This window comes from Pelecanus crispus, chromosome 6 (genome assembly GCF_030463565.1).
Source record: "Pelecanus crispus isolate bPelCri1 chromosome 6, bPelCri1.pri, whole genome shotgun sequence".
Taxonomy (NCBI): Eukaryota; Metazoa; Chordata; class Aves; order Pelecaniformes; family Pelecanidae; genus Pelecanus; species Pelecanus crispus.
In genome coordinates this window covers 67,437,283-67,462,169 of record NC_134648.1, presented here as the reverse complement: position 1 = coordinate 67,462,169, position 24,887 = coordinate 67,437,283, and the positions used below count along the sequence as shown (strand labels likewise).

The window sequence follows — 24,887 nt, the reverse complement described above, 5'->3', positions numbered from 1 at the left end:
TGTAAATGACAAAAGCATTTTGTTTTTGTCAGGATTTATCTGTCTAATCTAATTAAAGTAGACATAGCTTACAAAGGCTGCTGAATGTAGAGCACTCTTGAAGAAAAGCAGAGGTGTGTAGCAATAGCACCAGGAAATTGAATTTGTGGTACTCTTTCAGTTAATCTGTATCGATTAATCCATATGCAGAAGACTACAGGCTCTGACCTGAACTTTCAGCTCAAGTATCAAATTGTTACCACTGTGATATCAGAATTTGTAAATAAGTTATGAATTATAATGATGTGTTCCCAATGGCAGAGAGCTGTTCCCCTCCGGGGCAGAGCTGTGTTTCAGAAAGCCGTGTGGGTATCAACGTACTTCCATGGACAGGGCGTTTGCTCGTTCTGTGCTGGAGGTGGCATTTCACAGGTCATGGCATGTGTGACAGCATGAACGCTTTGCTATGCGATAGTGTGCCTGCTGTTTGCTTGGTTTATAAGAGTGGGTTTGAGATGGATTGTGAATGAGAGATGATATTCAGGATTGGTTTATGATAGTTGTAAAAAAGGGGTGCTATATGCACTCTCAGCGTGGCCTCCGCATTCTTCTTTCACAAAGAACAGGCTTAGCTCTCTCCAGCTGTGTTACAGCAGAGTTAAAACGGAGACCCCTGCAGAAAGGACACAGGCATGATTGCAATGAGACAGTTACAGAGTGATGTGGCCGTGGCAGTGATGCTCACAGGTGAAAGGAGGAGCTTCATCATCTCTTGCTCTTCTCGTCTCCCTCGCCTGGTAATTCTCCAGTTGCTGACAAGTTGGTGACCCCAGATAGACAAGAGCAAACTGGCAACCCTACGGTCACCTAAGCTGTCTGTATGGTTGTAGAGTTTGTTTGTCAGAGGCCTGCTGGAACCTATTTTTCTGTATGACCTTGTGTCTCTGTGAGCCCTGCTGGTCCCATGACATGTGATGACTCTGCACCCACGAGGAGCTTGTTAAAATCAGTGGGAACAGGGTGATGCACTTAAAGTGGAAATAGTCTGAGGACTGACTCAAGGTGTTAACTGAGATCCACATTTCCCCAGAAGGTAAAAAGAGTTCAGGCTGGAAGATTTGGTTCTGTCTGCTGCTGAAACTTCTTGCCTGTTACTGTCTGGGTCTGTGCTGTGCCAAGGTTTGGTTTGGCTAAGTGCCTCTCTGGGGTTTAGAAGTCTTGTCATATTTGTTTACCTGGCTGGATTTTCATTAGTTCAATAGTTCTATTAGTTTATTCTAACAGGATTCACAGGAAGAGACGGTAGCTTTGTTTCAGGAGACTTCATTTCCAGCTTTGTCTAATTTGTAAACTTCACGCATCACCAAGACAATGTTGGAAACAGAGCATTAGCACTGGTGGTGATGCATGTCCAAACGAGGTGTCTTTTTTCCAGTGCACTGGACATGAACAATAGGGAAAATAATGAATTAAGATAATGTATCTTTGAACTTCTGTAGTTTTGATTAAGAAGCTTCATCTTCAACTTTTGAGCCCAGAGGATAGGATTAATGGAGCTATGCCATTGCCCTCTAGTCTGTCATAAAAGCCTAAAATGTCTTTTCAAAAGACCATTAGAGGAAAGCTATGGAATGCAGAAGTGATGTGAGTTACAGTGGTTATTGTCAGTCACATATAGTTTACATAACATCTATATTTATTGGAGAATCTTTTTCACATTGCAATGAACTCAGAGCAGATGTCCAGGCAATTACCGGCTGTGCAATTAGAGAGCCCAATTCTCACCCACTTCAATGTTTAGGCAACTCACCATAAATGAACAGTTTAACAGGCAAGAAAATGTGGCCACGGTTGAGGATGGTGTAAAGGTATACATGCTTTCAAAAGCGGCTGTGAAATACTGAGAAGCACATTACCAGTAGTGTGCAATATACACAGTTATTTCGTACAGTTTTGTTAAGGCAAAAACAAGGTGCAAGAGTAAAGCGCTGCAGTGTTTAAAGCCTGCATTCCAGATCCTTAAAAATATAAGGTGAAACACGGTGCTATCACCTCAGAGTAAGTGTCTACTGTTCTGTTGCTTATAACATTTCTGTCCAGGTTGTCTAAAAAAAAAAAGTATATTGCATATCAGTCTGTCAGCCTATTTACCTTAATTATTTTTATTTCTGTCAACCCCCTTGGCTGTTGTCCTGGTTTTGGCTGGGATAGAGTTAATTTTCTTCCTAGTAGCAGGCATAGTGCTGTGTTTTGGATTTAGTAGGAGAAGAATGTTGATAACACGCTGATGTTTTTAGTTGTTGCTAAGTACTGCTTATGCTAGTCAAGGACTTTTCAGCTTCCCATGCTCTGCCAGGTGCACAAGAAACTGGGAGGGGGCACAGCCAGAATAGTTGATCCAAACTGCCCAAAGGGCTATTCCATACCATATGACGTCATGCCCAGTATAGAAACTGGGGAGGGTTGGCCGGGGAGCAGCGATCGCTGCTCGGGAACTGTCTGGGTATCGGTTGTCGGGTGGTGAGCAATTGCATTGTGCATCGCTGGCTTTGTATATTATTATCATTATTATCATTATTATATTGTTATTATTATCATTACTATTTTACTTTATTTCAATTATTAAACTGTTCTTATCTCACCCCAGGAGTGTTTCTCACTCTTACTCCTCCAATTCTCTCCCCCATCCCATCGGGGCAGGGGGAGTGAGCGAGCGGCTGTGTGGTGCTGAGCTGCTGCTGGGGCTAAACCACGACAGCTGTTTATAGCAAATTTGACAGAATGATAATGCTTAGTATTCTTCAGGTATTATGAGTGTTGTGGATACATGTCCATGTTACTGCCCTCCTGAGCAAGAGCTGCAGTACTGTGGCAACCCCTGCCAGACATCAGGGAACCCATGTGTCAGTTTTGATACACACATCCACAGGAGATGTCCTGTCTTGGGGATCATAGAGAAACCTCTTTTTGTTAAAAATGGTTTTAGATCAGTTAATGTTCCTTCCCCCACATTGTAACAGCATACCAATCGTTGTTTATATGGATGGTTGCTTTGCCTATTTGGGTAGCTTCATTTGGCACTAGTTCTGCAGGTGTTGCTCAGGCAGTTTTCCTGGTTGAGTTTCTCCTGAGACAGGGTGAAGTGTTAAACAGAGAGGAATGATAACCTTGGAAGCTGTCATATAGAGGGTGCCATTTATTTTCACACTCAACGACGTATTTGCTTGCCTTGTAGATGGCAGAAGGGCCCAAAACTTGGCAGGAACGAGGGAGTTACTCAAGGAGTTCATGCCAAGTGAAAGTCTGTGTTCTCTTGGAAAGTTTGCACATCTCTGTATTGAGGATGAGCTTTGCATTAATTAGACCCATTTTTATATAATTTCAGGGCATGCTAGTCAGCCATGGTCAATTGTAAGTTTACGTGGTAGCTGTTGTTTTCAGAGCCTTGTTTTGCCTTTTTTTTTTTTAAGTCTTAAATTTATACCTTTTCCCCAAATTTTTTTTCCAAGCTCTGATCATATAATGTCTTTGGCATTGGCAAACCAAGGAGAGCAATCCGCTTTTCCCCTAATTAGTGGTATTTTGTTCCTTATTACTAGGAGCTGTGCTTTGCAAATACACCTTTCCAGAGCAAAGATATGGTATCCTTAAGAAAGGAGTCTCCTTACTTTCCTAAGGACCATGACTGAGGCTTGGGGTTGTGCCTTTACTCTCTTCCTCATCTGCTCCAAATATGCGGTTTTCTTTTTTCCTGATATCACTGTATATATGATAACTCCTAAATCTTCAGGAAACTCCCCAGGAATGTCCCTGTTCCACACAAATGTTTCCTGGCAGTCCATTTTTGAGAAATGTGTCTTAAGGAGCTCTTAGTCTTTGCAGCGTGCAACTTGCTGACACTGTAGAGTATGACTCCTGAATCAGTATTTGCACTGCTTAGACTGGGACAGATATCAGGGAAACTGGTTTGCTGTAGCACTTTTTTTTTTTTTTTTTTTTGTTTTTAATTGAGGCTATCCTTGCAGTATTGGGTCAGGGTCAGGGTGTATTTTGTTGAAACCTGTCCTTTTCTTCACCATGGAGATTCTTAACTTCAAATTTGCCTTTACATTTTTCTTTCTGAGTTTTTCTGCCAAACATTTTGGTCAGAATTTAAGAGTTGACAAATTCATTTTCCTGAGGTACCACATATATAATAAACACATAAACCCGGAATTTTAGTAAATGTATCCAAACTATAATACAGACTGTTCACCCATATTATATAAAATCAGGTTATGATCAAGAAACTGAACTGAACCTTCAGTTCTGCTATGGATTTATCTTTATTGGAATTACCTTGGTTTGGGTGCAATACCTGTATATTAGAGATGCTCACTACCAATTTTTAGAAGCTTCAGCTCTTCTAGTGGCTGTAGGGCCGTCAGTACATCTCTCCTGGATTGAATTCATCATAGCTACAGGCCTTTTTCAGCAGACTAGTGTTATCTCACCAGGTCAGATGTGCCTCAAGCAAACTGTGGATTAGCGTTTTTTTTCTTACTGTTAAGCCTCACCCTTGGACGTCATTTCCCAGGTCTGGATGGAAAAAGAGGAGATGAATAGTGTTTGAGAGTTTCCTTGCAACGGCACTGCTAGTAAGGCAGTGTCTGTGCTGGAGCATCTATGATATTGCTGCAGTCAGTGCAGTGCTATTTCACAGCAATTCAGATCTCCTGAGCTAGATTTTGCAGGTCTGTTCATTGGGCTCTTCTGCCATTTGTAACACAGGTACCCCCACAAGCAGCAAGAAGTAATTATCTTTTCTGTAAGGTGGGTCATTCCCCTAAGTACCTAGTGTGGTGTGCTTTACTTCCACAGCAGCCTTGATAAATCCTCTTTTTTGACTTCATTCTTCTCACCCCAATGCTCATTCAGCCGGTGCCGGTCTGTGTCGTGTTAAGCTCAGGAAGCAAAATGATCAGAAAGTCTTCTAAAGCAGGAGGAGGGGCTTTGCATGCCTGAGACCTTCAGCCAGGACTGGTGCCCCGTTGTTAGTAGGAAGAGTCCATGTTTATCTAACTACCATCTGAGAATACATTTCCTGATTGCTGCATTGTGCTTTCTGTACTTACAGTTGGCAGTATTCCTGTCGGAGCATTTGTATGAGCTTTACTCCCTTCCTTTGATTTTAATTTACAGATCAGCCATACCCTTTCAAGGTTAAACCTACTTTGTCTGTCCCCTTGCAAACCAATTCTTCACATTCTTTAAGAAATGTAGCAAATGACAGAAAGTCATACTCTTAAACAAATACACAGCAGCTGTGGGGAAGGATTAAAGAACGTACTTGTTTGTAATGCTGTTTTAGGGACACAAAGGTTATCTTTCATTTAGAACTACCAGCAAAGAGCAAACAACCTATTGAGACAAAGTCTAACGTTAGCTTGTACAGGGAAAAGTGATTCTGGTGCTAATTTTTTCAGTGAGTTCATCAAATTACATCTAGCATACATAACTTCATCTCCTACCTGATAGTTTTATAACTCATTCTGTTCTGACCTGAATCGTAACCTCTCTTGTGAGAGTTCACCTACTGTGAACTTGGCCAGCAAACCCATACCACCTCGTTTCCTCATCCATTTCTCCTTCTCTCTTACTTTTGAACCTACAGCCACCTTTCCCGACCTCTCTTGTGTGCAGTGCATTAAATATCTCCTGTCCAGTCACTGTCTTTGCTTGCCTGAATGGCTACCAGTTTCTTCTTGGCCTGCCAGCTGCCTATGAGGTTTTGCTGCAGTACTTACTATGTGCATCTACTCAACATTGTTATTTCCCTTGGTCCGTCTCACTAGATACCACATCTCAGATCCTTTCTCAGGACCAATCCAATTCAAACTTCTAGTGCATTAGCTCCCTATTCCTTACTGTACCTCCTCGCCTACTTGTACAGCCTTCCCCCTCCAACCTCTGTTTGCACAGTAATGTTACCTCAGCTATCTGAGGTCCTCTCCCTTCCACACTCTCTTTGATTTCTTTACTTGCAGGACATCTGAGGAAAAGCATCTATAAGACCTCCACAAACTGTTTTTCAGTTCCTTCTCCAAGTTCAGCAATGCCATTGATGTCCATAAGAAACAGATGAACTGAGCTGACATGAAAATGTTTTGAACATTTTATTCACTCCTTCACAAAATTTTGTGAGAAATTTTACTTCTGCTAGAAAGACCTAGAAATCTGGGGAAACCCAATAATGCTACGTTGGGGGGGGGGGGGGGGGGAATAAATCTATGTTTTCAACCTGAAACTAGAAGTTTGGCACCTAAAATGAAAAGCAACAATTATTCATTGGAAAACATGGTGGCTTATTTATTTATTTTAAAATGCTACTGATAATTTTTTTTAACCTACTCCAAATGCTACACAAAATATTAACATAATAACTCTCACTACTGCTTCGCTTGTGCATGAGCTCTCACCTTTCCCCCCACTTTTTGTTTTTCTCTGTTTCTGAGTTGTGAAATAATCAGGATACAGACAGGTTGCTCACAGTACCTGGAATATCTTGAGACCTGGCAAAATATAAATAGTCCTTGTAGAAGGTTAGTACTAGGAAAAATACACTAGGGCATGTTTGAAGTTGAGAGGCTCATCATTGAAGGGCAAAGATGGAATTAAAAATTCCCTGCATGGCTGAGGATATGGGTGTTCATGTTAATTAATCTGTTTGGGTAATTTTAATTTGGGAGTTTTAGGTGGTGTTGAAGTGAACAGCACCTGGTATTGCTCTGCTTTCCCTGCATGGGAAAGGAGATAGGGAAAGACAGCATGAAGCCACATCCAGAAGTCAAGGAAGAGCCTATGCATGCCCAAGGTCTCCTGTAGTGAGGGAGTCCCCCATGTTTTAGGCTGAGAGCCCAGCGGTCTTTTGAACAAGAGAAGTTGTTTTTCAGAAAGCCTCTTGGAGTGCACAGGCTGTATATTGGGACCTCTGCCAATGACAGGTCAGTAAGGGGCCCGCTCAGGAGCAAAGCATCCTCCCTGCTGGCAAAACCTCCCAGGAATGCACCTGGGAACTGTGCTGTCCTGCTGAGAGCAGCTGGAGTCACTGGGAGTCCAAGGTGGGCTCTCAGGAATTGCTAAATCCAAAGCCCTCTCAGGATTTCCTGGGAATTGGTTGGATTAAGCTCACAAGTACTTTATAACCACTGATGTTACACATGCTGGAGGGGCTGCAGCAGGGTCCTGTGGTGGCTCTAGTGCGAAGCCTATGAGATTCACTTGAGGAGCAGACAAGGCTGTAAGCTACCAGTTCTCATAACCCTGACACCTTAAACATCTTTCTTGATGTCTGTGTTTTGCCTGTCCAGAATTCAGAGGAGAATCCACACAAGCCTGAATGGATGAGTGGATGCACAATCAGTCCTCATGAGGTGTGTTCCCCTGGTCAATCGCTTTCTGTCTCCTTCTGTGTGGCTCAAAAAGGGAACAGGCAGGATATTCATCTTTAGAAGTTTTATCTATATGCCACCTGTTATTTCAAATAAATTCAAAAGATCCAGGGAAAGAAAAAATATGCAGCTTTTAAATTTCTGATGTACACTGAAGGCCAAGTGTATGTGTACGTGGTATATTTATTAATTAACTTAAAAAAACCCACGAAACAATAAGGCAACAAAACTCTGCCTGGGAAAAAGCCGACATTTGTGCTTTTCATGAGACATGATGCGAATCCTTCAGAAATCAGTGTCTGTCCCATGAACAGACAGGATTTTCAAAAGAGAAAATAAGTCAGAGTCTGCAATTTGTCTTTTGTTTCACTTTATGACGTTATTCAATACAAATGGAGACAAGAGAACAGAATCTTGGTTAGCTGAAGTCAATGAACCCAAACTGAATTACACAAACCGAAAGTCCAGCACCTGTTTTTCTAATCCATAGAAGAAGAGGGATCTGTCAAAGCTGGTTGATCTGCCATCTGGCATGTATTTCCTGTACCTGTCTCTAATCTGGGGCTGATTTTTGCTGGCACATTTCCAGAATCAAATAAAGGGAACTTATGATGAATATTTTCACTTTTACCTGCTTTCTCTGCAAGTCAAGAACTTTTAAAATGTACTTTTTTTAAAAAGCCTTTAAAGGTTTCTTTTCTAGCTTTATTTTTGGTCAGCAAAAATTACAACAAAAAAGTTTTAGTTTTGGGGTTTTTTTTGTGGAAAGTTGCTGGTATTTTTAGATCAGTGGCAAGATTTTGGCTGTTCCTGTTGACCTCCCTGTGATCTGATTTGGCTTTGTATCTCCTGCTTTTCCGTGCTGGTTTCAATGGGAGAAAAAGGTGTCCAGGACATGTCTGGTGATCACGTCTACGGAGACAATTACAGTACCTCCAGTCAGTATTCCTCCTCCAATGTCCCACCTGATAGCTTTTCAGTTGAAGCTGGAGTCCTTTGCTGCCAGCAAGACTGTGAATAATAATGAGCAAGAATACTGGGAAAGATCTTAAACACCCTCTCCCTCCCAGATTCAGGACAGTTTTCAAATTTGTAGTAAAAATTCTGTTCCTTTCTTCTTCGTTCTTCCCTTCCTCTTGCAAAAAAAAATCTCTTTTCTTTAAAAATTTTTTGTTTGGTTGGTTTAGTTTGGTTTTCTGTTAGGTGAATTAATTTTCTGAAGCAGTTGATTCCCATGTCATGATGGCAATATGGCAGTAGCACTTAATGCCTGCTCTTCTTCTGTGTTTCAGGAGGTGTTTGTGAAGGCCTGGAGGCTGAGGTTGGAAGGAGGGACTCCTGTCACACGTGGATACTCATGGCTCAAGAATGCCCTGCACTTGTGTGCCACCCTATCTCCATGTGCAAGGCTTAGCCCTCTCACTGCAGGCTCCAGGGCAGAGTCTTTGTGTGGCTGACAAAGCCTGACTCCTGATAGGGACCTCCTGTGCTGCTGCATTAGAAGTATGTGGTTAAGAGGAGTACCTGTTGGGAGGGAAAAGGGAAAGGAGGAGAAAAGTTAGGATGATGGCCTGATTCGGTTGTGTTGGTGTACACACCAGCATATCCTGTAAGCTTAGATAAAGGTCTGCTGCAATGTCATCTCTAAAGAGGGGACAGTGGCTCTTGTTTATGCAAAAGGTCCTGAGATGTTATTGTGAGGCTCGCTTGACTGTGGGCAATTGCTTCCCTATTTCACTTCTTCCAATCACCATTTCCTAATTTAGACAGAAAAAGCAAATCTTGAGGGTGAGTAACCAGCCTTTTACGTGCCAGCTTGTGTACATGTAACCAGTGTAACTTACTGACCGTGGAAATAGCAGGGCCACATAGTAGCAAGAAAAACAGCCAAGCAGTGGCTGCTCCAAGCTGAATAGTGAAGTACCGCAAGTGCTCTGTGGGTGCCCAGGAGGTGTTAGGATGCGTATGAGCCCTGCTGCTGCACCAAATGCAGGCTATTGATCTAGGAAGAGAAACAAGGACCCCAGGCCATGGGTTATTCACCCTGAAAGAGGGAGACCACCTATGTAACACACCTCGTTTGGTCCTGAATGCTTCAACATCACATTTCCTCAACGTCTATTTGCTGGTTTCCATAGCGCATACTACAGAAGGCCTGAATACAACCCACCAGAAGTATACATTTGATACTTGTAAGGTAAATTTACAAACTCACAGTAGTCACTGTTGCATATCTGATGAGATGCATTTTCTGAACATCAACAGATGCTGTTTTGTTTTGGGATTTTTTTGTTTTCCTCTAAAACATCGTAGGATGGGGTTTATTTAAATCAAGTTTTTTTCTGTGTTTTCTGTTCTCAAGGCTGGGTTGTATTGCCGTGGCTGTCTTTAACAGCAGCACCCTGAGGGGTCTGTAATTGCTGACACTCACTGTGCCTTTTCTGGATGTGCCTGGGTATTGGGGCAGTCAGCGCTGGGATATCACTGTCCAGCGGCGAGCCGGTGGCAGGGAAGAGAGGTGACTTTCCCGAGGTCGCTGCGTGAGCTTATGGCTGCACTTCCCTCACCCGCTCATGTTTTATAAACTCACTGACCAGCAAGTTTTTCATAGTACCAAGGTTCCTCGGCTTCTCTCCGTACTATGAATAGCTGAAAATTGTGTTTGCGTGGCAAAGGCAATGGACACGATTTCCAAATTTCCTTTGCACAGTGCTGCTTACCTGTGTGACAGCTGCCTGGCTCGTCAAGAGAACATTTGCTTTTCTTGCAAACTCACACCTCCTCCCCCGATCTCTTGCCCTTGCTTGTACAGAGATATTGAGTGAAAAAAGGTCTTACGCAGTTGACAAAAATACAGGTTTTTGTTCACACAAATATTTGCAACGTCTCCCTTCAGGGTGTTTACTCAGGGCTTGTTAATTAGGGGCGTAATGATTATTTCAGAGCCAGCCTCCAATCTCCTGCAAAGGTGTTGCAACTCCACTACAAAAAGAAGACCCATTTTGCCCCAGTGCATGCTCATTATTTCATTTACCAAGATACTCCTTTTGTTTCAGGGCTGATGCTATGAAACAGTACCCTTTAGGCTAATCGCTGTTGGAAAGGAGAGGCTTGCTTTACAGTCAATGACTTTGATGCCTTGGGTAGTTCAAGTAAGGATCTGCCTCTGTCTTGCCTTGATTGACAAGAGCCTTTCTATAAATTTGAGCAAGTAAGCAACCCAGTAGCAGCTGCTAGGGCAACCTACTGAGCACAAAACTGACAAAGATTGCTGTGCAGGTCTCCTGCTGCTCACTGTGACGTCCTGAAACACCATCTACAATTTAAAACTGCAAAAGGAGATCTGACTCCAACAAGTTAGGTGAGTGTGCTTCTGTGTTTGCTCTGTGTCATGGCACCGGCTCATGAATAAAGCAGGAGGTTTTGCTAAAGTGGCACAGAATAAATTTTCAAATTGTTCTGAAGTTTGTCTCTTTTGCTCTCAAAAGACTGCTTTTAAAAATAAGGAATTTTAGCTGGTTGTTTTTATTTTTTTTTTACTCCATTGAAGCTTATACATAAACAGACACTCATTTAATCACATGTAAGTCTATAGTGTATGCATGGCCACATATATGAAGGGTTCACTGTAGCAAACTTCATGTGCTGATCTAAAACTCTGACCAGCAAATTTAAAGCATTTGATTTAACGGGAGCCTAGAGACTCAAACATCAGTCAGGCAAAAGGTAGGCCAAGCTCATTTAACTTAAATGTTATCCAGCTGAGAACACAGCCCATTGCACGCAAGTCTGAAAGGAGCTGACTTTGAGAAAGTTACATGTCAAGTCTGGGGTTTCTAGGTGGATGTTTTTAAATGCAATGCAAGTATGTGAGGTATAAAATGGATCTTGTGGCTTTGAGCTGCTTTCCAGCTCTCCTTTTTTGGACAGAGAAAGTTTTTCAGAGGCTGGTTGCTTTCTTCACTGATGGTTTGAGATAGAAAGGCAGCAAGTATCAGAGGGACTTGGCTGATGCTGGGCTGCTTGGAAGGTATGAGGAGTTCAAGCCTCCTCTGGTCAACTTGGCTACGCCCCCTCCATCTAACAATCTCTGTTCACTGGCTTAGCAGCCTTGGTTGGGTCTGAGCTGGCTGGTGGGGCAGTGTGTGCAGGAGGGACAACCAACAGTTGCATTTGCCAATCTGACTGCAGCCCTGGGAGTGGACTAGCGCAAGTCCAGCACTCAGGATATTGGTAATGGCAACTCCAGTAACACTTTTGGGATGTGCTGATCTCTCTCCAGAGATTATAGCACAAATTCAGGGACACTTGGCTCCTGCAAGGTAAGTGGGATAAAACCAGGATTAAGTGCTCTCATCAAAATGCTGGTGTTACTGCAGATCTAACCCTGCTGAAAGCATGGAGCTGCAGCCATGCTGCTTCCTCCTCATGCAGCAAAGTAGGGAACCTGCCACCTCCCAGAGGTGTGGATGACAGACAGACAAACAGAGCCCTTCCATACTGACCCTGCCAGGGCCAGTACTGCCAAGGTTTTCAGCCAACAACACGTGTGCACTGAGAGAGCAACCAAAGGCCCACCCAACCATTGGCCTGGTGCAAGCTCAGGGCAGCCCAGCTGGGGTGGTACGAAGGCATTTGCTGCAAAGTAAGCTTGCAATATGGAGATTTCAGTGGGTCTGAGGCACTGGCAGGTGGCTGTATCTCTTCCAGGCAAACCCTACTGCTCTGCAGGGAATGTCTGCATGCTGCTGCTACTGTTCCCCATGCTCATTCAGCCCGACAGAAGATGGGCAGATGTACAATAAGGGGTCACCCTCTCCCAGAAGGGGCAAGTCTTAGTGAAAAAGTGTAACAGAAGACTTCCTAGAAGGTCTAACTTCTGTTAGAACTTTTCACTAAGACTTTCCCCTTCCGGGAGAGGGTGACCCCTCATTCGTATATCTGGTCATCTTCTGTTGGGCTGAATGAGGACGGGAAACAGTGTGTCTGAGGGGAGGAAGGGGCACCCCAGCTCTGGAGCTGAGCCTGTGCACTTGCACTTCTTGCCTCCTGGACTGCGCTGGCTCTCCCAACCCTCCGCTTCTCTCCCTTCTGCCTCAGCATGAAGCTCCACTGCGTGATCCTGGGCACTCTGCTTCTGCTGCTGCTGGCCGGCTGTGGGGGAGCACTCAAGACCTCCGCCATCGACCTGCGCACCTTCATTGGCTGCGCTGTGCGTGAGTTCACCTTCTTGGCCAAAAAACCTGGCTGCAAGGGGCTGCGAGTGACGACAGATGCGTGCTGGGGACGCTGTGAGACCTGGGAGGTGAGGCTGTGCCTGGGGCTGAGGGTGGCTAGCTGGCACTGACATCCCTGGTTGGTGCTCTCCTTGCCTAAGAAAAGCCTTCAAAAAACCCCGCACCAAATATTAAATAGCTTGCAGCTATCTATGAAACAGGCAAGGGCTGTGTCCCACTCCATGACCCCCTTGCCACCACTGTCAGCAGCAGAGCACTTTGCCATAAGTTGTTTCCTCCCTCCTTCCACTGCCTCAAAGGGGGACGCACATCATGTGATGATATTAATGAAGCACTTATGTAATACTGTTATCATGCAATTTGAAAGCCTCTTACAACTTAACACTTAAGGAGAAGAGGCCTTTATTACTTTACTGGAAAAAAAATTCCTTTGAGATTAAGATGGAGCTCCCAATTGATGGGTAATGTATTTTGTTCCAAAAAACAAATCCCAGAGATAATGTCTGTTTCTAATTTGGTCCTGTTTTAAGTCACAGCCCTGTATAAATATGAAGTAGTTACAATTTGGGGGGATACAGGGGCAGAAAGAAAGAGCATAAGTACATCTACATACACGTCAGAGAACAAGTTTCTGACTGTCTTTGCCTTTTTGCCACTGGAAGACTAAAGGGCCAGACCCAGTTTAATTTATTCAGGAAAGCTTCGAGTGACTCCAGAGGGGTTTTGTCCACATAAAGACAAGAACTCTGTATAAGTGAGCAGAGGAGGAGCCAGGGTCTGTGTGCCAGCTCTGACTGCTCTCTTTCACTGTGTGGTGGGACGAGGGGAAAGGCCACTGGTGGCCAGATTACCCCGGTGGGATAAGGTTCCTTCGAGGGACCTCTTGTCACCTGGTTCCCCCTACTCTCAAGCTCCTCTGGTAGCACAGACCTTGCAGACACTCTTTCTGTACTGCAAGACCACTGGGATGTAGTTAAGCTGAATGCATCTGGCTGTAGGCTCTAGAAAGCACCATGATGTATTTGTACAGCTTCTAGAAAGCACCACGATGTACTTGGATGGGGACATTGGTAAAAGGGAGGGTGTCTGAGTATCTTCTTGCTGAAATGTTGCATCTGTTCTTTTCCATGCCATCATTCTTGGTTCCCAGGGCAGGCACAGAGGGAAAGCGCAGAGGGAAAGAAAGAAAAAAATAAAATGTCTCCTGGCTGTGTTACCTTACGCTGTTTCCCACCTGTGCAAGGGAGAGTATTACAGTGGAATCCCATTCCTATTTGCACTGCCCCTTCTTGGAGTCTTTGGAAAATGGGTGCTCCTGTCAAGGAAAAACTCCTTTTTCACCATAAGCGATGCCACCATGATACCACATGGGAGTGTGGGTTTCAGGGTCTTCAGGCTCCCATTGTCTCCTGATGGCTGAGGTCTCTGGCCAAGCTCTTTTTTCTCATGAGGAACTGCAGACTTAGAATCATAGAATCATTTAGGTTGGAAAAGACCTTTAAGATCATCCAGTCCAACCATTAACCAACCACTACCAAGTCCACCACTAAACCAATTACGGGTAGAGTAATAATTAATTTCATGTTTCCTGGCTTGGTGGCTGGATTATTTTTAATGAAAGTAAAACTAGGAATCATTAAGGTTGGAAAGGATCTCTAATATCATCATCCAACCATCAACCCAACACCACCATGCCTACTAAATCATGTCCCAAAGTGCCATGTCTACCCATTTTTTGAACACCTCCAGGGATGGTGACTCCACCACCTCTCTGGGCAGCCTGTTCCAATGCTTGACCACTCTTTCCATGAAGAAATTTTTCCTGATATCCAATCTAAACCTCCCCTGATGCAACTTGAGGCCATTTCCTCTTGTCCTATCGCTAACTACTTGGGAGAAGAGACCAACCCCTACCTCACTACAACCTCCTTTCAGGGAGTTGTAGAGAGCGATAAGGTCTCCCCTCAGCCTCCTCTTCTCCAGGCTAAACAACCCCAGTTCCCTCAGCCACTCCTCATAAGGCCTGTGCTCCAGACCCTTCACGAGCTTTGTTGCCCTTCTTTGGACATGCTCCAGCACCTCAATGTCTTTCTTGTACTGAGAGGCCCAAAACTGGACACAGTATTCCAGGTGCGGCCTCACCAATGCTGAGTATAAGGGGACAATCACTTCCCTGCTCGTGCTGGTCATGCTGTGCTGGCTGCTGTGCCGAGAGCATCCACCATGGATTACATCCGCTGGACTTTGTGGGAAGTGCAGCCTGACTGGGAATACTGGTCTGGCTGAGAAAAACCAACCATTTGACACCTGGATGCACCTCTACTCTTAGGCAGCTCATGCACATGGGAGGCCTTCCAGCAGAAAGCATTTTCTTTGATGGAAAATCAATCCTTTTGGAAGAAAGCAGCTGCTTTTAGCAAACAAGCTCATTTGGTCAAAACACTAGTATTCTGCTGAAAACCAGCTTTTTGGATAGGCTTTTGTCTTCCTTCAGCAGCTTTAATTGGAGCTTTATGCTTTGAACAAACAGAAACATGCACATATACCCACTCCCCTCCACGGCAAGGCTCCAAGAGGCAGGTGTTGAAGGATGTAACCTAAAACTTATTTCCATGGCCTCTTCCACCTGATCCAGTGGCTCCCCTATTTACACTAAATCCCCTTGAGGAAACTGGGACTCCAGATGTTTGTCTTGCTTCTTGCCTGAGGCCATCATTTCTTCCCCCACCAGAAGCCAGTGCTGGAACCACCTTACATTGAATCTTACCACCGTGTTTGCACCTACAATGAGACCAAGATGATGACGGTGAAGCTGCCCAAGTGTGCCCCCAATGTGGATCCCTTCTACACCTACCCGGTGGCCATCCGCTGCAACTGTGACATCTGCTCCACTGCGACGACCGAATGCGAGACTGCCTGAGCTTTCCTTTCCCAGGTCAGGTGAGAAGGGGCCAAATTCTTCCCTGGCTTCATACCCCTGGTACCTCCAGCATTACAGAGGGTGTAAGTCAGTCCAGAATTTGACCTCATCTCTTAATGTTCCTAATCATAGACTTCTCTGGGCAGGTGAGGCTTAATCCTCTCTCCTCACACTGTTCAAAGCATTATTGCTGTAGAAACATAGTACACAGCCTTCCAGTAGCAAATCCTGCGGGAAGAAAAAAATTGATGCAGTTTCCCTTCCTTACAGGCTTTTCACACCGTATGACCTTTCTTCATGCACAAAGTGCACATGGACTAAACAGTCACTGGGGGGTGGAAACAGGCCACAAAGGCATTACAGCCTGTGTAACAGCCTCTTTATTCATCTTGAGTTTTAGCTCCTTCCCAGTAATGTAAATGCAATTGCCAACATTTCTGCCACCTCACCCCTGCCATTAGTTCTTCTTACCCTGAGGTCTACCAGGAGTAACAAAGAAAAGGCCCTAAGGCCAATGAAATGGAAATGGTATCTGAATTGCTACCTTGAAATAAGGGTGATTGCATACACAGCCCTGACTTAGCAAAGCACTTAAGCTCATGATTAAGTGTTTTGCTTAATATCAGTGCACTTTTACAGTTAAGCACATATTTCAGTTATTGGCTTAATTGGAGCTATTCTGTTGAGAAAAATCTTGCCTTACAAGAGACAATTCCTTGAAAAAAGAGAGGAATACATTAAATCTGTAAAACCAAAAGTGCATATTTTCCCATCTGCTTTTGTCCAGGGATAGAAGCAGAATTGACTTCATATAAAATCAGCAAGACTCTGCAGAGCCCAAGCAGTCTCTCCTGACAATTTCCAGAGTTAGAGGGACCAAGCCAAAACATGACGATTTTGGTTTGGTTTCAGCAAGCCCCTGGCAGAGATGATGGGAAAAAAGGGGCTACGGAGGGCATTCCCACACTTCCCTGTGCTGCTCAGCTCCATGGAGACCTGCTCCCCTGAGGATGCACACACACAGCTGGGTGGCAGCTAGACATGCTCGCAGGAAAGCTGTGGAGTGGCCACCAGTGTGGTCAACATGGGTGGGACAAGTCCAGGACAGGAAAGAGAGCAGACATGCCAAAGGATGGGTCACACCTCCTCAGACCCACTATTTACAAACTAGGACACACCTGGGAGCTGCTGCAACAGCCCCCCGGTGGCCACAGCCATGTAAGTGCCTTTGTCCTCTGCTTCCCACCTGCAGGACAGATCCACGTTCATCCCTCATTTGTCCCCTGAACAAAATGGGAAATTATGTGAAAGCAGGAAGATTTACCAAGTGAGAAGGGCTCGCAGGAGCTTACAAAACAAAGACACCTTCTCAGATAGCTATTAGGAGAAAATTGCTGCTGAGAGTAATATCTGCGCCTGCCTTCCCCCAGTTAAGTGTCTTGTCTTCTGGATGCAGTCACCTTCATTTCCAGGGATGCATGCTTGAAACTTCTCCAAGTGCCCTGCCCTCACTAAGACAGACTTAATTTAAACTGTAGTTTATTATTTGCTGTCACTTTCTTTTTTTCTGTCTGTGGAATTGTGAAAGCTGCACTGTGGTTGAGTAGGAAGGAGGTGATTTTATCACTCTGCTTTCTGTAATTCTGAATAGAGACTGCTGTGTCAAACAACAGCAGGAGCAGTTTGCCGCTGCTGCTGAGGCTAACTGCCTTTAAAAAATTCCTTGTGTTTTGTTTCAAATTGCATCTCACAATCCATCTGCTCTTGTTATTGTTCTAACTGGCATCACAACTATTATGGGAAACCTGCAAACTATTTTGTGTCCTTAATAAACCTCAAAATTGTAGTATTAAAGCAATTTAAAGAAATCTGTCCCTCTTTATTTATGTGTGGAGGTTTCTCATGTAGAATACGTATATGCTCCTACAAACTCTTTGCCAGAGCTATGAACACCTGCAGAACATCTCCTGGATGCTGATGTGAAGTCATTTCCTTCACTGGATTTCTCTCATGGAGTCTGGCTGTGCTATCATCTCAGGATTAGAAGTAGGGTTAGAAAGTGGCAAACTTCCTTCCTTTGGAGCCGACAGGAAATATGGGCTGTACCCAGATATGGTGAGACAGTAGAAACCCCAGCAAGTGTTCAGAAGGAAACACTGCTGGTGTGAAGGAGGGTTTTGACTGATGCAGTAGCAGCCAGACTGAGAGGCGGAAGAGGAAGAGTGGGAAGGATGTATTGACTGAAACCAAGCTAACATTTCTAGCCAGTCTTTTAAGGAGGAGAGGAAAAGTGAATGGAGATGCTGTGGATTTGCTGTGGGTGACAAAAGTACAGCCAGTGCCAGAGCCCACTAACCCATTTGACTCGTGCACGTCCCTCTTTGTCCAGCTCTGCTGGGTTCCCACAAGTGGGGCACACCCCAGTGAGGTTCAAGGAGCCGGCTTCATTCCTGCTGCTGGTAACCGCAAATCTGGGGCTTTTTTCCGGAAGTCCTTACACTACTACTAGGTCTTTATTCTGTTGAATTCCCACCAATTTCGATCGTTGCAACCAGGTCTTTTGGCTTTCACATCCTTTATGCTGCAGCTGGGATGGTACGTCCTGCTCAGAATCTGCAGGCAGTCAAAATAGCCCACACATTTCAGAGCATGGGAAGCCACTTCCCAGGCCATCTTCATCTCCCTGGGGACATCTTAGTGCTCCTTAAAGCCACAGATTTAAATCTTACCATCCCACCTGTCCGAAGCATTTGAACAGCCCTTCTGTCTTTGGTGCTGTCCTGGTTTCGGCTGGGATAGAGTTAATTTTCTTCCTAGCAGCAGGCATAGTGCTGTGTTTTGGATTTAGTAGGAGAAGAATGTTGATAACATGCTGATGTTTTTAGTTGTTGCTGAGTACTGCTTATGCTAGTCAAGGACTTTTTCAGCTTCCCATGCTCTGCCAGGCGCACAAGAAACTGGGAGGGGGCACAGCCAGAATAGTTGATCCAAACTGCCCAAAGGGCTATTCCATACCATATGACGTCATGCTCAGTATATAAACTCGGGGGGGTTGGCCGGGGAGCAGCGACCGCTGCTCGGGAACTGTCTGGGTATCGGTTGTCGGGTGGTGAGCAATTGCATTGTGCATCACTTGCTTTGTATATTATTATTACTGTTATTATTATTATATTGTTGTTATTATTATTTTACTTTATTTTATTTTAATTATTAAACTATTCTTATCTCAACCCAGGAGTGTTTCTCACTCTTACTCCTCCGATTCTCTCCCCCATCCCATCGGGGTAGGGGGAGTGAGCGAGCGGCTGCGTGGTACTGAGTTGCTGGCTGGGACTAAACCACGACAGTCCTTTTTGGCGCCCAACGTGGGGCACGAAGGGTTTGAGATAAGAACAGATTAACTAGAGTGTATTAAGGAGTCTGTTAACAGTTGCCGGTCATGATATTAGTTCATCTGATCTGTACCATGTTCTTTTCTTGGCTGTGCATGTTAAAGCTTGGTGTTGGTCTGTGCATTGCGCTATGCTCTGTAGTGATTAAGGATGTTTTGATTGGGAGGTTCCTTATCAAAATCCTGACCTTGAGCATGGTTTTGTATCTGGGTTTTATACACAAGTCATTACTGTACTTCGGGTACCACCTCATGGAGAGAGTTAGCAATTATACCTTTCCCTCGGAGACGTCTGTTGTGGAGGAACTACAGAATGGCACCTTCATTACCTTATTCTATAATGCTTCCTCCCTCATTACAGAAAGTTTTCAGTATTTTGAACATCCCTGGGCAGTTAAGATACTTCTATTGATACTTCTTGGGAATATTGTTTTGGTTTTGACAAAGGTTAGTAAGCAATTTAAGAATATCATCCAGAGATCTGCCCCAAGGCTGGAGAGTTATGAGTGGCAGGGTGTGTGGGATCGTATGCGCAAGTACCTAGGGCAGTGGGGACCTCCAGTGTTTTGGAACTTCACCCCTGAACAAGTGCAGAATCCTGAAGAACTAGTAAAGTATTTGGAAGAAGTATGTTCTCACCCTGGCAACTCCAAAGAGACACAACTCATTGCAACATGCTGGGGACTGGCTCATGCTTATAGAGCCCTGTTCAACACTATTCAGTACCCTCAAGGGAAAGAGAGGGTCTCTGGATCTGATGACAAAACAACAGGCACTGTGGCTACTCCAACCACAGCCATGAGCACTGTGGCTACTCCAACCACAGCCACAAGCACTGCAGCTACTCCAACACCCACCACAGGCACTGCGGCTACTCCAACCCCAGTGGCAGGCACTGCGGCTAAACCAGAGAACCAACCTGCGCCGGTATCAGTTGCCCCTATACAGAAGAAAAAATACACAAGGAAATCAGTTCGTTTAGTAAGGGATGAAGATGAACCAGGGCCATCACGAGAACCAGAGGAGGAAGAACCCATAAATGAGATGGTGACCACCCGATCCCTATCCCTGAGTGAGCTGCGAGATATGCGAAAAGATTTTGGTCGTCATCCAGGCGAGCACATCATCACCTGGCTGCTCCGATGCTGGGATAACGGGGCCAGTAGCCTGGATTTAGAGGGTAGGGAAGCCAAGCAGCTGGGATCCCTTTCCAGGGAAGGGGGCATTGACAAAGCAATTGGAAAAGGGGCAAAACCGCTCAGCCTCTGGAGGCGACTTCTGTCAAGCGTGAAGGAAAGGTATCCCTTCAAGGAGGATGTTTTATACCGCCCAAGCAAATGGACCACCGTAGAGAAGGGTATCCAGTACCTGAGGGAATTAGGCATGCTGGAGGTGATTTACAGTGACCTGAATGATGAGCAGTTAACCAAAGACCCAGATGAAGTCAGGTGCACACAATCCATGTGGCGGAAGGTGGTACGGAGCGCACCAGCATCGTATTCCAACTCGTTGGCAATACTAGCCTGGAAAGACGACGAGGCACCAACGGTGGATGAAGTGGCTAGACAACTCCGGGACTACGAAGAAAAGCTCTCTTCCTCCCTACGGGCCTGTGTCTCGGCTGTGGAAAAACTGTCTGAAAAAATATGCCAAGAGTTCCAACAACTCAGAGAGGATCTGTCCTACTCCCCACCTGCACGGACCAGTGTCTCAGCCATTAGGAGTCAACGTCCCTATGCTCAAGAGAGAGGATATAGAGGATACACACCACGGGGCACCCTGTGGTTTTACCTGCGTGATTATGGAGAGGACATGAGAAAGTGGGATGGAAAACCCACCTCAACCTTAGAGGCACGGGTGCGTGAGTTGCAAGGAAAAACTATTAGGAAAGGCGGTTCTCCCAGGAAGATTGCAGCTCCAGTTTCCAGTGAGCAGTTCCCCAGACAGAGTAAGAGGGCTAATTTTACTTCCGACCTTGATCAGGGGACTTTTGATTCACATTTACAGGAAGTGAACAGCGAATACTGTGACCAGTGTTAGAGGGGCCCTGCCTCCAGCCAGGTGGAGGAAAGGGACAACCGGGTTTACTGGACTGTGTGGATTCGATGGCCTGGAACGTCAGACCCACAGGAGTATAAGGCTCTAGTGGACACTGGTGCACAGTGCACGCTAATGCCATCAAACTATAGAGGGGCAGAACCCATTTGTATTTCTGGAGTGACAGGGGGATCCCAACAGCTAACTGTACTGGAAGCTGAAGTGAGCCTAACTGGGAATGAGTGGCAAAAGCACCCCATTGTGACTGGCCCAGATGCTCCGTGCATCCTTGGCATAGACTACCTCAGGAGAGGGTATTTCAAGGACCCAAAAGGGTACCGGTGGGCTTTTGGTATAGCTGCTTTGGAGACAGAGGAAATTAAACAGTTGTCCACCTTGCCTGGTCTCTCAGAGGACCCTTCGATTGTAGGGTTGCTGAAGGTTGAGGAACAACAGGTGCCAATTGCTACCACAACTGTGCACAGGCGGCAATATCGCACCAACCGAGACTCCCTGATTCCCATCCATAACCTGATTCGTCGACTGGAGAGCCAGGGAGTGATCAGCAAGACTCGCTCACCCTTTAACAGTCCCATATGGCCAGTGCGAAAGTCTAATGGGGAGTGGAGACTAACAGTGGACTATCGTGGCCTGAATGAAGTTACACCGCCACTGAGTGCTGCCGTGCCAGACATGCTAGAACTTCAATATGAACTGGAGTCAAAGGCAGCTAAGTGGTATGCCACAATTGATATTGCTAATGCATTTTTCTCCATCCCTTTGGCAGCAGAGTGCAGACCCCAGTTTGCTTTTACCTGGAGGGGTGTTCAGTACACCTGGAACCGACTGCCCCAGGGGTGGAAGCACAGCCCCACCATTTGCCATGGACTGATCCAGACAGCACTGGAACAGGGTGAAGCTCCAGAACATCTGCAGTACATTGATGACATCATTGTGTGGGGCAACACAGCAGAAGACGTTTTTGAGAAGGGAAAGAAAATAGTCCAAATCCTTCTGAAGGCTGGTTTTGCCATAAAACAGAGTAAGGTCAAGGGGCCTGCACAAGAGATCCAGTTTTTAGGAATAAAATGGCAAGATGGACGTCGTCAGATCCCAATGGATGTGATCAACAAAATAACAGCTATGTCCCCACCAACTAGCAAAAAGGAAACACAAGCTTTCTTAGGCGTTGTGGGGTTTTGGAGAATGCATATTCCAAATTACAGCCAGATCGTAAGCCCTCTCTATCAAGTGACCCGGAAGAAGAACGAATTCAAATGGGGCCCTGAGCAACAACAAGCCTTTGAACAAATTAAACGTGAGATAGTTCATGCAGTAGCCCTTGGGCCAGTCCGGGCAGGGCAGGATATTAAAAATGTGCTCTACACTGCAGCCGGGGAGAATGGCCCTACCTGGAGCCTCTGGCAGAAAGCACCAGGGGAGACTCGAGGTCGACCCCTAGGGTTTTGGAGTCGGGGATACAGAGGATCCGAAGCCCGCTATACTCCAACTGAGAAAGAGATACTGGCAGCATATGAAGGGGTTCGAGCTGCTTCAGAAGTGGTTGGTACTGAAGCACAGCTCCTGCTGGCACCCCGACTGCCGGTGTTGGGCTGGATGTTCAAAGGGAGGGTCCCCTCTACACATCATGCAACTGATGCTACATGGAGTAAGTGGGTTGCATTGATTACACAACGGGCTCGAATAGGAAACCCCAGTCGCCCAGGAATCTTGGAAGTGATCATGGACTGGCCAGAAGGAAAAAACCTTAGAATATCACCAGAGGAGGAGGTGACACGTGCTGAAGAGGCCCCACTGTATAATAAATTGCCAGAAAATGAAAAGCAATATGCCCTGTTCACTGATGGGTCCTGTCGTCTTGTGGGAAAGCATCGGAGGTGGAAAGCTGCTGTATGGAGTCCCATACGACAAGTCGCAGAAACTGCTGAAGGAGAAGGGGAGTCGAGTCAGTTTGCAGAGGTGAAAGCCATTCAGCTGGCTTTAGATATTGCTGAAAGAGAAAAGTGGCCAGTCCTTTATCTCTATACTGACTCATGGATGGTGGCAAATGCCCTGTGGGGGTGGCTGCAGCAATGGAAGCAGAGCAACTGGCAGCGCAGAGGCAAACCAATATGGGCTGCCGCATTGTGGCAAGATATTGCTGCCCGGGTAGAGAACCTGGTTGTAAAAGTTCGTCATGTAGATGCTCATGTACCTAAGAGTCGGGCCACTGAAGAACATCAAAACAACCAGCAAGTAGATCAGGCTGCTAAGATTGAAGTGGCTCAGGTGGATTTGGACTGGCAACATAAGGGTGAATTATTTATAGCTCGGTGGGCCCATGACGCCTCAGGCCATCAAGGAAGGGATGCAACGTATAAATGGGCTCGTGATCGAGGGGTGGACTTAACTATGGACAGTATTGCACAGGTTATTCATGAGTGTGAAACATGCGCTGCAATCAAGCAAGCCAAGCAGTTCAAGCCCCTTGGGTATAGTGAACGATGGCTGAAATATAAATATGGGGAGGCCTGGCAGATTGATTACATCACGCTCCCACAGACCCGCCAGGGCAAGCGCTATGTGCTCACCATGGTGGAAGCAACCACTGGGTGGTTGGAAACATATCCCGTGCCCCATGCCACCGCCCGGAACACCATCCTGGGCCTTGAAAAGCAAGTCCTGTGGCGACATGGCACCCCAGAAAGAATTGAGTCAGACAACGGGACTCATTTCCGAAACAACCTCATAGACACCTGGGCCAAAGAGCACGGCATTGAGTGGGTGTATCACATCCCTTACCATGCACCAGCCTCCGGGAAGATTGAGCGATACAATGGATTGTTAAAGACTACCCTGAGAGCAATGGGTGGTGGGACGTTTAAACATTGGGATACGCATTTAGCAAAAGCCACCTGGTTAGTCAACACCAGGGGATCTGCCAATCGAGCTGGCCCTGCCCAATCAAAACTTTTACGTACTGTAGAAGGAGATAAAGTTCCTGTAGTGCACATGAAAAATATGCTGGGGAAGACAGTCTGGATTACGTCCCCCTCTGGCAAAGGCAAACCCATTCGTGGGATTGCTTTTGCTCAAGGACCTGGGTGCACTTGGTGGGTGATGCGAAAGGATGGGGAAGCCCAATGTGTACCTCAAGGGAATTTGATTTTGGGTGAAAATAGCTAATGAACTGAATTGTATAATATTAATTGCTTTATAATACTGTATGTTATCTCTTAACTATATGTTATCTCTTAACTGCATGTTAATATAATAATATAGTAGGTTAATATTAAGTATATAATACTGTATATTATGATTGCTATATGCTGCATCAATGGTATTGCAGTAAGAATTGCCCAGCTTAATGAAAATGAACTTTGATGAAACCATTTTGGAATGAGAACTGACTTCAGCATGCAACAGTCCAACACTGCACACCACCTCTCCTGCTCTGAAAGACTGTGATGACAGATGGAACCCAAAGTCATGGGCTAAATGAACTCAATGGACATTTTAGAGGGATGGGCCATAGACGAAGGGAATGATATCTGTGTGTATATCAAGATAGGGAAAGTGGTGGTGATTAATTGGAACACATTGGAAAGGGGAGGGCCTGTGCATGACTTAGATGGTATAGAATAAGGGGTGGATACTGTCCTGGTTTCGGCTGGGATAGAGTTAATTTTCTTCCTAGCAGCAGGCATAGTGCTGTGTTTTGGATTTAGTAGGAGAAGAATGTTGATAACATGCTGATGTTTTTAGTTGTTGCTGAGTACTGCTTATGCTAGTCAAGGACTTTTTCAGCTTCCCATGCTCTGCCAGGCGCACAAGAAACTGGGAGGGGGCACAGCCAGAATAGTTGATCCAAACTGCCCAAAGGGCTATTCCAT

The 24,887-nt window shown here is 45.4% G+C and overlaps 1 protein-coding gene across 1 annotated transcript; it reads left to right on the top strand.

Moving 5' to 3' along the window:
- The first annotated feature begins 12,510 nt into the window (after window positions 1-12,510).
- GPHB5 (glycoprotein hormone subunit beta 5) lies at window positions 12,511-15,566 on the top strand. The gene is made up of 2 exons (XM_009492505.1): window positions 12,511-12,714; window positions 15,378-15,566. Exons 1-2 carry the CDS (start codon window positions 12,511-12,513, stop codon window positions 15,564-15,566), a joined length of 393 nt encoding a protein of 130 aa, XP_009490780.1.
- The last annotated feature ends 9,321 nt before the right edge of the window (window positions 15,567-24,887 follow it).